At 39.1% G+C, this 16661-nt stretch overlaps 1 protein-coding gene across 2 annotated transcripts in view; it reads right to left on the reverse strand.

Moving 5' to 3' along the window:
* Nucleotides 1–231: 231 nt before the first annotated feature.
* Nucleotides 232–16661, reverse strand: part of VWA8 (von Willebrand factor A domain containing 8) — a 393780-nt gene continuing 377350 nt past the window's right edge. Inside the window, exons 43-45 of one of the 2 annotated variants that reach the window (XM_054445896.2) lie at nucleotides 6209–6307; nucleotides 3868–4106; nucleotides 232–1718 (exon numbers count right to left, since the gene is read on the reverse strand). In XM_054445896.2, coding sequence (XP_054301871.2) covers nucleotides 1610–1718; nucleotides 3868–4106; nucleotides 6209–6307 — 447 coding nt within the window. In that variant the 3' untranslated portion in view covers nucleotides 232–1609. Of the gene's footprint in view, nucleotides 1719–3867; nucleotides 4107–6208; nucleotides 6308–7899; nucleotides 8055–16661 lie in introns of those variants that run through there. The other variant, XR_010123553.1, reaches the window with a different exon arrangement.

A 16661-nucleotide genomic window follows, 5' to 3' on the forward strand; every position in this document is an offset into this window, starting at 1 on the left:
CCCTGTTACATGCATTGTTGTGAGGATGAATGAAATAATGTATGCAATCACTTAGCATATACCTGGTTCACAGTAAATAATCAGTAAATGCTAGCTGCTGTTGTGGCGACTGTTGGAATACAATTATATTTTTAAAGATACATATTGGATTGAAATTGTTTGCATCATTGAATGGTTCAATACATGGAGCAGGTGTCTCACTAGAGGAACAAGAAAGCCATGCAAACTCACTGGGTAGTGCCATGCTGGAAATCAGATTGCTTTTATTTATTTGATAGTTAATGATAGGGAGAGGGGGGTGATAGAACAAATGGGTATTATCTTTTCTTCTTTCCTATAATTAATTAAAATGAAATTGAAATTATGGACCTGTACAATTTCAATATATATGGATGGATAGGATAATATTATTAATAATAGCTTTTCCAACTTACGACCAGTTTTTTCAACTCACTGGTGCCCTAAAGTTTCTGATTTTGCTATCAATAGTGAAGAGGAGTTTTTAAATTATATGGTTAAAGAGAGAATGACTTTTGCTGAAGCGTCTGATTTTAAACAAAGTGATATTGAGCCTGTTGATAAAATAAAGGTCAGCCCAAGAGTGTGTGGGAATAAGGTACATTTTGAAAGAAAAAAGAATGAGTCTTTAAAAAAAGTTGTTTTCTTTCTTTTTGTTACAGCTAAAAATCTCCAGTCACCATTCACTTCAAATATACCACTTTGATTTTACTTTTTTTACTTTGCTTTAGGTAATTTTTATATGAATATTCTCAATAAATAATTTTCTTGTAAGCATTTATTATTTTGAGCATTACAGTTTGGACCCCAAAATGGAGTACTGTGAATTTTTTGAGATGCTAGAAGAACAGAAGAAACAGTAAACTTTTAAGGCAAGACGTCTTTCTCCTCCCACTCTAGCAGCAAGGAGAAGAGGACATTTGCTCTTTAAGAGGCTTTTAAAAGTCACGTGGAAAGGCAAGCACTCCAAGGATTTTTTGATTCCTTTTGGCTTTGGCCAAGAAAATGAAATTATTGAGAACAGCCAGCCTTTCATAAAATATTGCTGTTGGAGGGACTTTTTGGTGGGTGAAATATTATAAAATCATTGTTTTCTGGTCAATACAGAGCAGGGAGAAAATAAAAATAATTGTTGGATAGGAGCATTTTGGTGGGTTTTGCACAGACTTGCATCTTGTGTCAGAATGTGACATCAAAGGCTCAGTTTGATGGGGTCGCTTTTCTAAGGTGACCAGATGATGTGTTAAGGCAAAAGCAAAGTATTTTCTCCAGCTCAGGTTTTTGGAAATAGACCAAACACATAGTTCTCAAAACCACCTTCCTTTAACCCCAACCTTTGATAAAGTGCAGGTCAACTAGCTTGCCCTAATGACTTCTAAACTCATCAATGGAGTATCTTTCCATGTTCAAGTCTCCTTCTGGCTGCTTTTCTGAATTCTCATTACTGAGCAAGTGTAGGAAGACCCAGGAATGCCGGAATCATCCAGTCACTGCATGGGTTCACTTCATCCGTATCTTCTTTTTTTCAGAATACTCTTTATTCTTGTCTTATTTCAAATCTCGGTATCATCAGGGTGACGAAGGGCACTTCTTAGACACTCGACAACATGGTGGAGGTGAAGATCTGTTGTAAAATCTGAGGGATATCCTTGGTATCCATGGCAATGAAAGACCGACCAGCTGGTAAAGTTCTCTGAAGCCTGCCAGGATGGAAAGGGAAAGGAAGTTACCACTGTAAATGGGGCTCCCTTCCACCTCCTGCCCTGGCAAACCACAGCCTCCTAATGGTTTCTTAGGAAAGGAAGTTTTTACTTTCTAATACCTTGCTCTCTGCCTACCATTGAATTAGTTGTCATTAAACAATGAAAGGCTTGGAAGAGCAACAAGGAAAGACACAGCAAAAGCAGGGAACTGAAAGAAAGGTCTTTTCAGTGATAAAGTCAGCGAATTTGAAAAGAAAAAATTTTCTTCCTTTCTTTGCTATTGTTTCTTGGTATTTCATATTCTTTTGGTATAACAGAGCCATAGGGATTCATATGGAATCAGCTCACCTCCTGGGTCTAGCAAATATGTTGACCTCACACTGTATTTCTAAGTGCTTTTCCTTCCTTAGAAAACAGGCCTCTAAAAACGCTGCCCAGCCAAACCCTGAGTGGTTCTTTCTCTCTTTCTTTGCCTCTCTCTCTTTTTTTTGGTCCACATCACACAATGTGAAATGCGATCTGGATTGTCCAATTACTGCTTCAATGACACTGAGGTTATACAGGCTTATGAAATTTTTTCCAACTCATTTTTAAGTAAATTTTAAAAAACTTATAATGGGTTTTGATTTGAATTATCCTTAAAAATAACATGTCATTGAAGTTACGATACTTTTTTAAATACTAATTTATCATTTGGAACAAAAGGCCATTTTGAAGGCAACAAAACTGTAAGACACAGTTCTCTTCAAAAGAACGCCTCCTTTCACTGTGCCAGTGAAGTCTGGCTTTGGAATGACATTTAATAAAATTCAACCATCCTGTGTAGCCTGGTAAGCCAGCTAATTCTGCAACATATCTTTTGCCAGTGGATGTTGGACCATTTCCCTAGGAAACCACAAGGGTATTATTGTGCTTTCTTAAGTATTCAAACAGGATCTGTTCACTAGAAAGACAAAATAGCCATTTCATCTCAACTAGTATTTGTTGAGCTTGTTGTCTGCCTAATACTGGGCTGATGCTGAGGAAAACCTGGGTAGAAAAGGCATAGTTTGTGTTTGAGGATGTGGAGGTTCTAAAAGATGCAAGGTGCTAACTTGTAAAAACTAAGAAGAATGCAAAGTCATGTCATAAAATGACTATAACTACATGATATTAAGTCTGTTCTCAACCTCACTCTGCAACCTTGCAGCAAGGCAAAGGGAATAGAAAGAGAAAAAGCTGCTAGCATTTTGGATATTAAAACATCTCCAGTCACAGAGTATGACAAGTAAAAGGGGCGGAATAACAAAAAGGTAGGCCCTTTGTGCTTTAGGCAGGGATTTTTTTTTTTTTTTAAGATTACTTTCACTGGTGTTTTGTGTTTCTTACAGGTATTTTAAACACAGAAAAACCATGAGCTCTGTTTGTAATTCAAAAAGATAAATGTTAGTGTGTTCAAGTTATGAAAGTGTTTCCAGATCTCTCCTTTCAAATCATACCCGCTGGTATTTATTGTCTGATCATAAGATTCTCTATTGAATATTTAGTATATTCAGTGTAGTATCTAACTATATGTATATTGTCTTATGTTGTCGCCAAGTGTTTCACCTGCCTTGTCTCTCCAGCAGTAAGAAGGGATACATGTTAGTGTGTCTATATATATACAGGCATGCATATATGTAGGCGATGTCTCTATGGGGATATAATACATATGTGTGTATATATATGTCTAATATGTATAGACATTCATACACACACACACACACACACACTATCTCCTATGCTAAGGAAAATAGTAGATGTTCACGATTTTTAATATGATTTGAACACAAAATGATTAGCCTGAGCTTAGGAGCTTGATATAAAGTGCCAAATGTCTAAAATACTACCCAATTTATTAGTGACAAATCAATTTGTCAATGATTTATTAGTGGCTTAAATATAAACTAAAAAATAATTGATTTAAAATTATTATTGTTCATCTAAACAAAAGCTAGAACATATCCCCTCAACTAGATTATAAACCCCTTGAGGCTAGCAACTCTAGTTTCTGTTTTTCCTCCATCTGCCTCACTGTCCCTCATGGTGCTAAGCCTATAAAACAGCATGTGTTAGCTACTCAGTGTCTCTGTACCTGCCCTTTTCTGTATGCTCAGATGACACTTACCTGGTTGCTTGATCACCTAAAGAGCCAATAAAAATGGCAAAAGCATTTACTTGAGGGTCTCTTGTGAGGATTTGAGCAAACTTAGCAGGATGTATTCCATATCGTGACAGATTTGCATCACTCAAGACTATGACAAAGTACTCATCAGCTTCTTCTTTGACAATTTCCTTGATGGCATGTTCTGTCCCTTCTAACGTGTGGTCCCCACTCATGCAGAACTGAGAGTGGGCATGCATTGTCTGGAGGTAAGAGAAGTTGCACAAAAGCCATGGTGAGAAACTTCTTTTTTAACAAATATGATTATTTTTCTATTGACCATGAGCATGCATACATACCAATTATTACCCATGAGTAGTACGTTCTAAATTAGTTCTATTTAATTTGCATATTTGAGTGACAACAGTATACAGTGATATTTGTACCTGGCATAGAATTTCATTAGATATAGGATATCATTCCAAAACTATCACAGTGGGCACTTAGTTTTAAGTGGAAGTTTGCACTTCCACTGAAAGTGAGAAAATATAAGAAAATATAAAACTTGGTATCACATTGGAGGATGCAGATGACACAGGAGGAAAATAAGGAATGAGTTGAGTTTCCAATAAACGAAGGTATAATACTAAAAACATTGTACTCACATCAATAACGATGGAGGAAATTGACTTAAAATTGTGATGTGCATTTTTCTATTGCAGGCTTAAGTGTGTGAAATCAATTATACATAAAATTGGGGACAGAGAGCACTCTAAAAGCAGTCATTCTGCTCACCAGTGATATGATTGTATATCTAGAAAACCCTAAAATCTGATAAATGAATTCAGTAAAGTCTCAGGTTACAAAATCAATATACACAAATCAGTAACACTGCTAAATGCCAACAATGACCAAGCTGAGAATCAAATCAAGAACTCAATCTCTTCTACAATAGCTGCACACACACAAAACCCTAGGAATATACTTAACCAAAGAGGTGAAAGAGCTCTACAAGGAAAACTACAAAACACTGATGAAAGAAATCACAGATGACACAAACAAACAGAAACACATCCAATGCTCATAGATGAGGAGAATCAATATTGTGGAAATGACCATACTGCCCAAAGCAATCAACAGGTTCAATGTAATTCCTATCAAAATACCATCATTATTTTTCAAAGAACTAGAAAAAACAATCCTAAAATTCACGTGGAACCATAAAAGAGCCCAGATAGCCAAAGCAATACTAAGCAAAAGCAACAAATCTGAAGGCATCACATTACAGGGCTTTAAATTATACTAAGGCTATAGTTACCAAAACAGCATGGTACTGGTATAAAAATAGGCATGTAGACCAATGAGACAGAATAGAGAACCCAGAAATAAAGCCAAATATGTGGATGTGGTGAAAAGGGAACATTTACACTGCTGGTGGGAATGTAAATTAGTACAACCACTATGGAAAACAGTATGGAAAGTCCTTAAAGAACTAAAGTAGGTCTACCACTCAATCCAGTAATCCCATTAATAGGTATCTACCCAAAGGAAAAGAAGTCATTATATTAATATGAAAAAGACACATGCACACACATGTTTATAGAAGCACAATTAGCAATTGCAATGCTATGGAACCAACTTAAGTGTCCGTCAACCAATGAGTGATAAAGAAAATGTATATATACACCATGGAATACTACTCAGCCATAAAACTGAATAAAATAATGGCATTTGTAGCAACTTGGATGGAGCTGGAGGCCATTATTCTAAGGGAAATAACTCAGGAATGGAAAACCAACTACTGTATGTTCTCACTTACAGGTGGGAGCTAAGCTATGAGGACACAAAGACATAAGAGTGATATAATGGACTTTGGGGACTAACGTGGGGGAGTTTCTCAGGGGGGTGAGGGATAAAAGACTACATATTGGGTACAGTGTACACTGCTCGGGTGATGGGTACACTATCTCAAAATTCACCACTAAAGAACTCATCCTTATAACCAAAAACCACCCGTACCCCAAAAACTATTGAAATAAACAAATTTTAAAAGGGGTCATTCTTTTCCTTCTACTGCACATGTAGGGGCTGAGAAGAACCGTATAGGACATACAAGGGGGCCCAGGTTGTAGAATCCCAATCTAAATCCAAGTGTCCTAAAAATATGTAGGGGACAAATTTTAAATTTTATATGGTGGAGGAAAGGATTTTAGGCATGATGGGTGTTTTCTCAGTTCAATACTTGAATGTCTGTGAAACAGTTTTTTTCTTTCCTGTGTATCTGCTGCTGCTTCAATGAATCCTTTTAGTCTTTACCTAATCTGATAGAAGCTTTCATAATACAGAGGTAATAAAATATATTTACCTTCAGAATTTCTAGTCTTTGCTTATTGTCCTTGGGGATTTTGTTAATTGGAACCAGGCCAATGTTGTAGCCATCTCCAGAGTGTCCAACGATGTCATACTACATGCAAGAGAACCAGAAAGTTATAAACTTTTCTCCACAAAAGAACAGTCATTAGATCTTTAATGTTCAACTCTTTGGATCCAAAGTTGCTCAACATATGGCCATAAAGAAATGCAGTGAGACAGATGTGTGTTTAATTCTCTAATCTCACTATGTACATGGCTAGAGCTGGGAGTCAAGTGCAACCCTTTCACAGAGTCTGGAAAAAAAGTCTGGGGTCTGAGGTAAACTATAATTGGGGTGAGGTAGTTCCCTCCAACTTTGAGTTGCACATACTCTAGGTGTTGTAGAGCAATGCAGTTATTTCTTTTCATGTATGTTCCTTTTAAAATGGTGAGTTATTTGAAGGTGGGGCCACAGCTTATTTCTCTTTGAATTTCTAGAATCTAAGAGAGTGCCTAGCATGTTTATTGCACAAATGCTGTAAGAGAGTTTGCAATCAAGTTGGGGCAATAAGAAGCTTTTCCCTTGCATGTGGGCTACATTCTTCTACAAATATGCTGTTTGAAGCTGGAATGCATTTTTCCCCCTCAACAATCATGGGATAAATGGTGGTTAGTCCATGCTAGCTGACAAACAACAATCCATAACATAACTGAAACTGTTTTAAATGGAAAGAAACAGAAAAAATTTGGTTGAAAATGTTATTATGCAAAAATAGGAAGTGAGAAGAAGGGTTTCCTGGGGAAGACGAGTCCCATTATAGATATGCTGAACTTGTGTCCTGGGGGAGAGATGTGGCTAGGGGTGAAGACCTAACAGTTATCCCCAGGAGGGAATAAATGGAGGCCCATATATGATGTCTAAATATGTAAAAGATATACATCAGGCTACCAACTGTTAAATAAAACATGTTCTGTCCTTCCACTTTGATAAAATATACGTTATAATAACCTGGAAAGCCAGGGCCAAATTTCAAATACTTGGGTTCCTGGAAGTTCTGTGCTAGAACATGGTCACATGGGCAGTAATGGCCCCTGGCCCATAGCCCATGCCCTTCTCTTTTCATAGCTAGCTCTGTCCCACCCCATGAGGTACCTCAAATGCATGTGTGTGGACACCCAGTGCTGACATCCACACTCCATCACTCCATCATAAACAACAGTTACTCCCTGCCCACCTCTCAGACCTTGGGGTTCTCACACAATTGGCCAGTCTGTCCTAGGAAGATGGACTTAGGAAAGAGGCCCACGCAGGACTTGGAAGTAGGCCTGGGGTCATTTGATGAGGATAGTTGGGGATCCCAGGTACCAGGAGCATGATCTAGAAACAGGCTTTAAAGGCCCTTTGGCCCCATAGACACCTCACCTCATGGGAGGGTCATGGTCAGAGGAGGGCCAGAGTGGGGCCATGGATGGGGGTGAGATGGTGGGAGATTATTCTGTGCCTGGTTTAAATATAAAAGAATAGCGAAGGAAATTTATCAATGCATTAAAAAGGTTGACAGTAAATGATTTCTAATGATGTAACACATTCCATATAAGAAAAAAAAATCATTCTTAGTATAGTTTGCTATCAATAGAGTGAAAAGGTACCAAATAAAAACTGAAACTAAAAGCAGCTCAGTTCAGCTGTTAGAAATTGCTCACGATAGGAAACTTCTGGCTTCAGCATAGGCTTGACTAAGGTCATCCATGGGTTCAGTGGTAGGATTGGCACAGATGTGGAGAGAGCTTGCATAATCCTTCCATGGAAGCACACTCCAGGGAGGCCCCGACTGATTTGACAACGGTCATGGCAGGAACTGTTTGTAGTCAAGAGGGGAAAGTTCTCCTGAGAAGGTGCCAGGCAGGTTGCTTTCATTATGGGCTGGTGAAGTAAACTGTTAAACAGGATCTCACACATAAGGGAATAAGATCAGTTCCCTGACATGGAACTAGGTTTCTTATATTGGGCTGAGGTAAGAGGGCTATGAATGTGTTTGACTTTTCCCTCCCTTTTAACTGATGGCTAGAGTTCTTTCTAATTAGATGACAGTGAATGAGACTATAGAAATCTTTGATCATATGGTCTGTCACAGGGTCAGTGTAACTGGTCAAAGAGCAGTCAACAAATACAGTTTTTAGCTGGTCTTTATTAAAACAAGATACTGGCTGATTAAAACGTTCAGAAATATTTTAGCAACCATCCATCTATCATTTGATTGTGTGACTGATATATCTATCTACCATTTAAATATATGCCCAGGAGAAAAAAAATATACTATACTTTTCTAGGCAAATGAGACAAAGAAAGGTGGATTGTATGCTTCTTTTTCTTCCTTCTTCCCTCTTCCCTTTCTTTCTTCTTTTTTTCCCTTCCTTTTTCTTTCTCATCTCTTATTTGTGGTAAGGAAAGACCAGCCTTTGTCTGTGCCTGGTGAGTACTGCAAAGGCTTGAGAAGACACCTAAGCAACAGGATGGAGCTTATAAAATAGTTTGCAGGCCCTGGTTTCTCATCTTCCAGATGGGTTTGAGGATTATTCTGTGCCCAAAGTCAATAAAACGCTTGGGAGGAATCTAAAGTACATCCAAATGTGGACCATACCCCGGCGTTACTGCAGATTATATTAAGCTTCCATTACCAGCAATACTCCTCCATCAAAATTATCTAGTATCTGCTATCCAAGGATTCCAACATGGTTTACCAACAGTGATTTGCTAATCCTGAAAATTGTGGGTTAATGGAAAAGACGCATACTCTCATTCATTTCCATTTTCTAACTCCTAAATCTGCCATTCACCTGATCTGGTTTCTGCGATGATTGTGAAATCCAACTTGACAGGGCCTTGAGCATGCTTCCATGGAGGAGCTACAGGAGTCAATAAACAAGATCCTCACTGTCATTATCAAACCGCCTAACATTTAGATCAGAATTTTTTCTGAGCTCAAAATTTTTATGATCATGATTTCTGCACTTTTCAGAGCATTCCTGAAAACCCTGTGCAGTCTCACGTTTAGCATTTAACATAAATATTAAGCCACAGTAGTAAAGAAAAGCCTCAACTGCAGAGGACCAATTTAAATACTTCTTTGCTTTAGAAATCTGTTTAAATGCCCCTTTGCTATATTTTCTTTTGGAAGTGTTGTTCATTTAGAGAAGAGTATAACAAACAAAAACAAATGCTGAAATTTTGGTCAAAGATGTGGTTTATCATCAAATAAGAATGATTTATAATGTTTAGAATGCATAGGACAAAGTGCTATTAGCAATTTTATGAATAAGATTTATGTGTAAATTTCTATTAGGACGGACAACCATTTGCTGGCTTTAGGAGATGCTATGCTTTATTAAGCAGCCACATTGTAAGTAGGTACGAGACAATCATCTAAGGCTATTTATTAAAACTACTAGGTGTAAAATTCTCATGTCCTTCTAGAAATATAAATACACCATTCTCAGATGGTGCCACTAACTACGGGCTACACAGGATCAGATGATAAATATGTGATTTAAAAAGTCAAGAGAATTGCTAGCGGAACCCTAGTGTTAGTTACGTAATAACCTATAGCATTAGCTGGCTGACCTTTCTTCACATCATGTAAGTCAACGTGAAAAGAATAACGTACTGAAAGGTCAAGGATTTTAGGCTCTGATGTTAACAAGCTTTTTGACTTAGAGAAAAATCACTTAACCTCTCTAAACCTTGTTTCTACCTTGTAAACAATGATGGCTTAGAAAGTCTCTAACACTGTATGCTTGTAAATCACTTAACCTCTCTGACAACATGGGGTAATATCTGTCTTGCCACCTCCCAGGGTCATTGAAAGGATAGGACAATACACTTATTGACTTTATAGTTTGTTACACTTTACAAAGGGCTTCCATATATCTCATCTCATTTTGATTTTCTCTACAAGCTTTGGGGTGTTATCCTTATGTCACAAATGCAGAAATTGATTCTTAGAGAGACTAACAGATTTCCTTAAGGGTGTTGGTCAAACCCCATGTTTTCTGACACTAAATCCATTTTGGTTGTTTTTATTTTTTGGTTTTCTTTTGAGACAGGGTCTTGCTCATTGGCCAGACTGGAATGCACTGGTACGATCACAGCTCACTGCAGCCTCAACCTCCCGGGCTCAAGTAATCCTCTCATTTCAGCCTCCTGAGTAGCTGGGACCACAGGCATGCACCGCCACACCTGGCTAATTTTTGTATTTTTTTTTGTAGAGACAAGGTCTTGCTACATTGCACATGCTGGTTTTGAACTCCTGGGCTCAAGCAATAAACCCACCTTGGCCTCCCAAAGTGCTGGAATTATAGCCATGAACCACTGTGCCCGGCCCAGTGTTTTTACTACAGAGAAATAACTACTTCCCCAGCTACGCTCCCCTCCCATCTCTACTCGTTTTTGAATGGTTGGGTTGGCCAATATTTCTACATCCACAATTGAATCAATTCGAATTCTTGTTTGAATGGACTCAGAAAAGTATGTACGACCTCCTTTGGTCCAATCTCCATGTAGCAATAAGAATTTATTCACAGCCTAAACTAATAGGATGACTGGTCTCCATTTCTAAACCTGTGAAACATTCCTGAGGTACTGGAAAGAGGTTAATTACAGATACTGAATTAAGTTCTTGATAGAAGAAATTTCCCTGGCAGGTGCTGTTTTGTGAGTCATATGTTTCTACTTCCTCCTGGGAGTTAACTCAGCCTTTCTGATCAAGGTATCTTTGAGAAAAGTTTGTCTATTATACCTCCCTTGGATGGTGAGGTGCCAAGGGTAGGAGAAGACAGAGTACCTTACATAAATGATACACTTGCTCCTGAATTACAGTTTAAAAAAACCAAATTGAACAGAGATAAAACGGCTATAAGAAACAGGGATGAAACATCAACTAACAGCCTTGAAGTGGAAGTCAGAAATGCTGGCTTTGCACTGTAATGGTGTGACCTTGGGCAAAGCATTGAACCTCTTTGAATCTTCGTTTTCTCTTCTGTAAAACAAAAAGGTTGGTGAAAATAATTTCCAAGGCCATTCCTACCCCCCAAATTCTATATAAACTTAATGGTATGTTTAAGAATTGTAATGAAAAAGCCTGCTTCTCTTAGTTTTAGGAACACCTAATGCCTTGTTTTCTTCTGTCAAGGGAGGAGTGAGTCATCTAAATCCGAGGGTCAATGGCACCTTTTCCAGAAAGAAAGCCCTCAGAGCCTGTAAGAAATAATAATCCAGTACATAATCCCTAACACAATGGCTAATTCTTCCTTTCCTTTAAAAATTTGTTAGCAGTGGAACCCTTCCTTCAAATGAAATACTGCACAAAAGCCCAGCTTATGAAACATCATGCATTATCTATACATGTGAAATTGTTGTAGTTGAATTGGGGATGGAGGGGGATGGGGCAAAAAGTGCTGCCTACTCACTGCCCTCCTCCACCGCCAAACATCCTTCAAAGGTTCTTGTTACACTGTTAGAAAACCACTGCCCTAGAATATGGTTTATAGGCCTTCACAGAAACAATAAGTTTCTTTTTTTTTTTTCCAAGTGCAACTTCTGAATAATGAAATAAATCTCTTTTCTGGTCCCACTATTTGAGTGCTTAGTGGAGAAATAGTTACCTAACTTTGGTATTATTGAGTACTTTGAAAAAAAATTAAGCCATTAAGAGCCTTTGAAAAGGAGGTCTATTTCAAGATTACAGTGAAAACATTCCCAGGAGCTTGGAGAAAGCATGAGGAACAAATTGGAATGAAGGTTAAGGAAAAAAATGCTTCTTGATGAAAAGACAACGGTTCACACAAACAGTACTATTCTACTTTTCACTTTAATTTGAAGCACTACATGAACAATAAGAATGATGCTGACTACAAGAGTAGAGGAGCTTATGCTGATTATAAGCAAATGACGTTGCGCTAGTCTTCAGTGACCTACTGTGAATGCTACTCCCGGGAATAGCTGAATTCAGTTGGTGGAGCAATTATGAGAAACTTTAAACACTCCAAATGGCTTAGAGATGTGTCTTGCCACTGAATTACCTTTCCTTCTCAGTAATTCTTGCTCTAGGGTCCCTGTGGTTTAGCACAGGTCATGATAATGTGGAATAAAAAATAGAGGCTGACTCCAAATGAGCCTCTGGGATCTAGACTGTAATGACCCACGGCTCAGGAGCTGTGCTCAAGCCAAGCAAAATACAAAGCAGACGCCAAGAGAGATGGGGAGAGTCCAGATCACAGACCAGGCCAGCGGCTTCTGAAGGTTTCAAAGCAAATACAGACTAGACACCTTTACAACTGAGGGATACCTGCAGGAAGACAACATTAAGAACTGTCTGGAACTGGGGCTGGGGAGTCTCAGATCACACTGCTGAATTCCTAATGACCCCACGTGTGATGCCATTCTGGGCTGTGGAATATACATTTTTCTCTAGGAGCTCCTCAAACTGTCTTCTGTTCATGCACAATTTTCTATTTTCTGAGTAAATTAAATCCTTTTGTTAGTTATTCCTATTCCCTTTATGCCTTTCACAAATGAGAAAATGAAAGTATTCAGTTGAATATGATCATATGATCATATAACATAACGATACAGAACAGAATGCATGGTACATAGCCACTGAATGTATGTGCATCAAATATCTCTGAGAAGAGACCGATAATTCCACTAATAGTGGTTGAACTGGAGAGAGGAGCTGGGAGCTGAGAGGGGGCGGGTGGTGGCTTACTCTTCACTCTTCCTCCTTTTATACCTCTTACACTTTGTGCTGTGTGCACCAATCACCTATATACCCCCAAACATTTATAGTCAGCCCTTTGCATATGCAGATGTGGAACCCATGGAGAGGAAGGCCAGCTGGAAGATTTCAGCATCCACAGGTTTTAGTATCTGAGAGGGATCCTGGATCCAATCCCTCATAGATACAAAGGGACAACTGTAATTATAAATAGAAATAACTCTTACAGAATGTAAGGAGCTCCATCTTACCTCTTTCCTGCCCTGCACATTGGCCTGGGGAGCCCTAGCAGAGATTGGGTGGCTTGTGGGTACTTAAATCTCAGACACATTGCCAGGGGTGGCAGGAAGATGATACAAAGTCCCATATGGAGAGAAGGCCTGTTAGGAGTTTTGGAAATACAGGGGATATCGGGACAAGTTAAATGGCAGCATGAGAAAGCAACCAGAAAATCCAGTATAAGAAACAGTCTAGGGTCAGGTGCGGTGGCTCACGCCTGTAATCCCAGCACTTTGGGAGGCCAAGGCGGGCGTAATACGAGGTCAGGAGTTTGAGACCAGCCTGGCCAATATGGTGAAACCACTGTCTCTACTCAAAATACAAAAATTAGCTGGGCGTGGTGGCACACGCGTGTAGTCCTAGCTACTCGGGAGGCTGAGACAGAAGAATCGCTTGAACCTGGGAGGCAGAGGCTGCAGTGAGTTGAGATCACGCCACTGCACTCTAGCCTGGGTGACAGAGCAAGCCTCCATCTCAAAACAAAAACAAAAACAAAAACAAAAGACAACTGGCCTGGACCCTCATGAGAGGGTCATGAGAGTGACTGTCATGAAAAGCAAAAAAATGCAGTGGTAGGGAAGGTGGCTGTTCCAGACTAAAAGAGGCAAAGTAAGGTGTGAACTTTGGATCCTAGGTGGACAGCAGGGAGAGGGGACAATTATAAAAGGTACTTTTGAGACAACTGATAAAATTGAATTTGAGTCGGATATTATAAGACAGTATGGGATTACTGATAATTTTCTTAGGTGTGATAATGGTATTGAAGTTGTATTAGAGAATGTCCTTACTCTTAGGAGACATATAATGAAGTATTTAGAGGTAAAGCATTATGCTGCTTATAATTTACTTTCAAATGATTTGGGGGCGGGGGTAGAGAGAGTACTGTAAATATTTGGAAAGAAACAAAGCAAGTGAGGCAAAACGGTAACAATGAGTGAACCTAAGTGAGGGAACATGGGTTTTACTTTTCTTTCAATCTTTTTTGTAGGTTTAAAATTTTTCAAATTAGAAAGTTGGGAAATAAAGGAGAAAGTTTAAAAATGAAACCAAACAAAAAAAGGGAAAACAAATAAGAGTCCTGGGCTCTATGCTACTATCTCCTGCTAGTCTTCCAACTTTGGGGAAAATCCACCTGTGTCTGGGCCTGGGCTTTCTGTCTGTCTGTGGAATGAGGATGGTGGAGTAAATGGCCTCCGAGGTGACCCCAGTTCTAAAGTCTGTGGACACAATGAGGAGTTTGCAGGAACAGGACTCATATGCCTTGCTGGGTCCACCTTGTCCCTCCAGACACTCACCCAGGTTTCAATTTTTCTGAAAGAGGCTCAAAGAGCTTGTTTTGTGATGTTTTAAGGTCTCTTCCTTTGGTTGGAAAGATTTTAATACACCGGTGTCTTAAGACTTTCTATGGTCTTAAATAATGTAACTGTAGTGAATGTGATGGGACTAAAACCATTAACGTGCTTCTTGTTAAGAATTTAATGGCATAAAAAATGTCTTCAAGGCCTGAAAAATTTATTTTATCTTGGTGTCTTGCTACAATTTCACTTGGATTTTTCAGTCAGATGTTAACTATGGTTGTCTTCTCAATAGATCTGTGGTTGTGCTGATAAAGACTGAGGAAATTCTTTATACTACTGTGGCAACTGAAGAGAGTATTAGCAAAACACTGTTTTAGGGATGATACCCACAGAGGCACGTGTGAAGAAGCATGCTCTGCTCACACATTGCTCACTGAACCTTCTATCAGAATGAGTAGTTTTCATCATTTCCCTCACTGGGCTACCCAGCAGAGTGCTCTACTCTTAGGAAGTGCTCAGGTAATGTTTGTAATTTCGCAGAATTTAACTGACATCCAGCAGGTCATATGGCAACAGTTTGGTCTGTAACTGTCAATAAAAAAAAAAAAACGAAACATCTTGTGAAATGCTCATTTCCTTGATATTGTTCCTTTTTTGTGTGTGAAAGGTCTAGTTTCATTAATAGTTCTTCCATATTATAGACTTTTATAAGTGAGAACTGAATAAATGGAGATCTTTCTATACACTCGGCTGCATGAGATGCAATGAAATACTCAGCCTGCTGTGCGACAATGATACCACCTCCCTGGAGGCATCGGAATGGCACCCTGAACACTAGTAACTTTGCCACCTTCTTCCCTGTCTTATCCTTTACCCAGTCCTGGGGAGGGAGCTGTGTCAACCAATTTGTTGGTTAATTCCTAATGAATTTTCTTTCTAAAAACTTGGGAGAAGTAGTTTCACATGTCAGAGCAGCTCTGCCCTCAAAAATGTAGAAATCCTAACAGGAGATTTTATTCAAGCTAACTACGAATCTGCCAATTTTAATGGTAGTATATTTGCTATGGTCTACATTGGGTTAAAATCTCCCTATAGGGCCAGGTGCGGTGGCTCGCGCCTGTAATCCCAGCACTTTGGGAGGCTAAGATGGGCAGATCACGAGGTCAGGAGTTCGAGACCAGCCTGACCAACATGGTGAAACCCCGTCTCTACTAAAAATACAAAAATTAGCCAGGCGTGGTGGCGGGCACCTGTAATCCCAGCTACTCAGGAGGCTGAAGCAGGAGAATTGCTTGAACCCAGGAGGCAGAGGTTGCAGTGAGCTGAGATCGTGCCACTGCACTCCAGCCTGGGCGACAGAGCGAGACACTGTCTTAAAAAAAAAAAAAAGAAAAAGGAAAAAAAACCTCCATATAGCTCAAAGAGAGCCGAGGAACACTGAAATTCAAGATCCATAAAACAGGAGAAGGGACTGATCCAAATATTGGCAACACTCAAAGGTTTTAAAACATTAGGTAGGATATGGGTATTTATGCTGATACAATAGATGTCTAACAATTCTTTAGTCATCAATGGTCCAAGTGATTTAAGAACTATAATCTATCTCATACTAGAAAGGACCTAAAATATTTTAAAATAAACATTTTCTATAAACCCACAAAGCATTAAAAAAAATAAAAATCAAGGAAAACTTATACCTGAAGGGAGCAAGGGTGAAGAAAAGGAAAAAGCTGAACACCGGTCTGCAAGCCATGAGACATAACAAAGTTGTCATAACTGGTCTTTGATTTTGGCTCTGAGCTTCCTGGCAACTAAAACCAAGAGGGAATCTTAAGCAGCTCCATGGCTTTCACTAATCGCAAGGGGAAACACATTTCAGTTCTTCAAGGGAAACAAAGCTACTCCCCACGGTGAAAGTCCATGTCTTATTTGTATTCGTATCCTGTACTTGGACAGAGCCCGGCAACGCACAGCATTCATTAGCTGAAGCTGCCCTTCTTCTTCCACTTAATTCTAAAAGGAATTCCTCATGTAGAGCTTCACACAAGGGGCTCTGGGAAATTCAGGGGGGCAGTATCCTTAATAATAGGCCTAAAGTACATGAAGTGATGGGCTT

This window comes from Pongo pygmaeus, chromosome 14, assembly GCF_028885625.2.
Source record: "Pongo pygmaeus isolate AG05252 chromosome 14, NHGRI_mPonPyg2-v2.0_pri, whole genome shotgun sequence".
In the NCBI taxonomy this organism is placed as follows: Eukaryota; Metazoa; Chordata; class Mammalia; order Primates; family Hominidae; genus Pongo; species Pongo pygmaeus.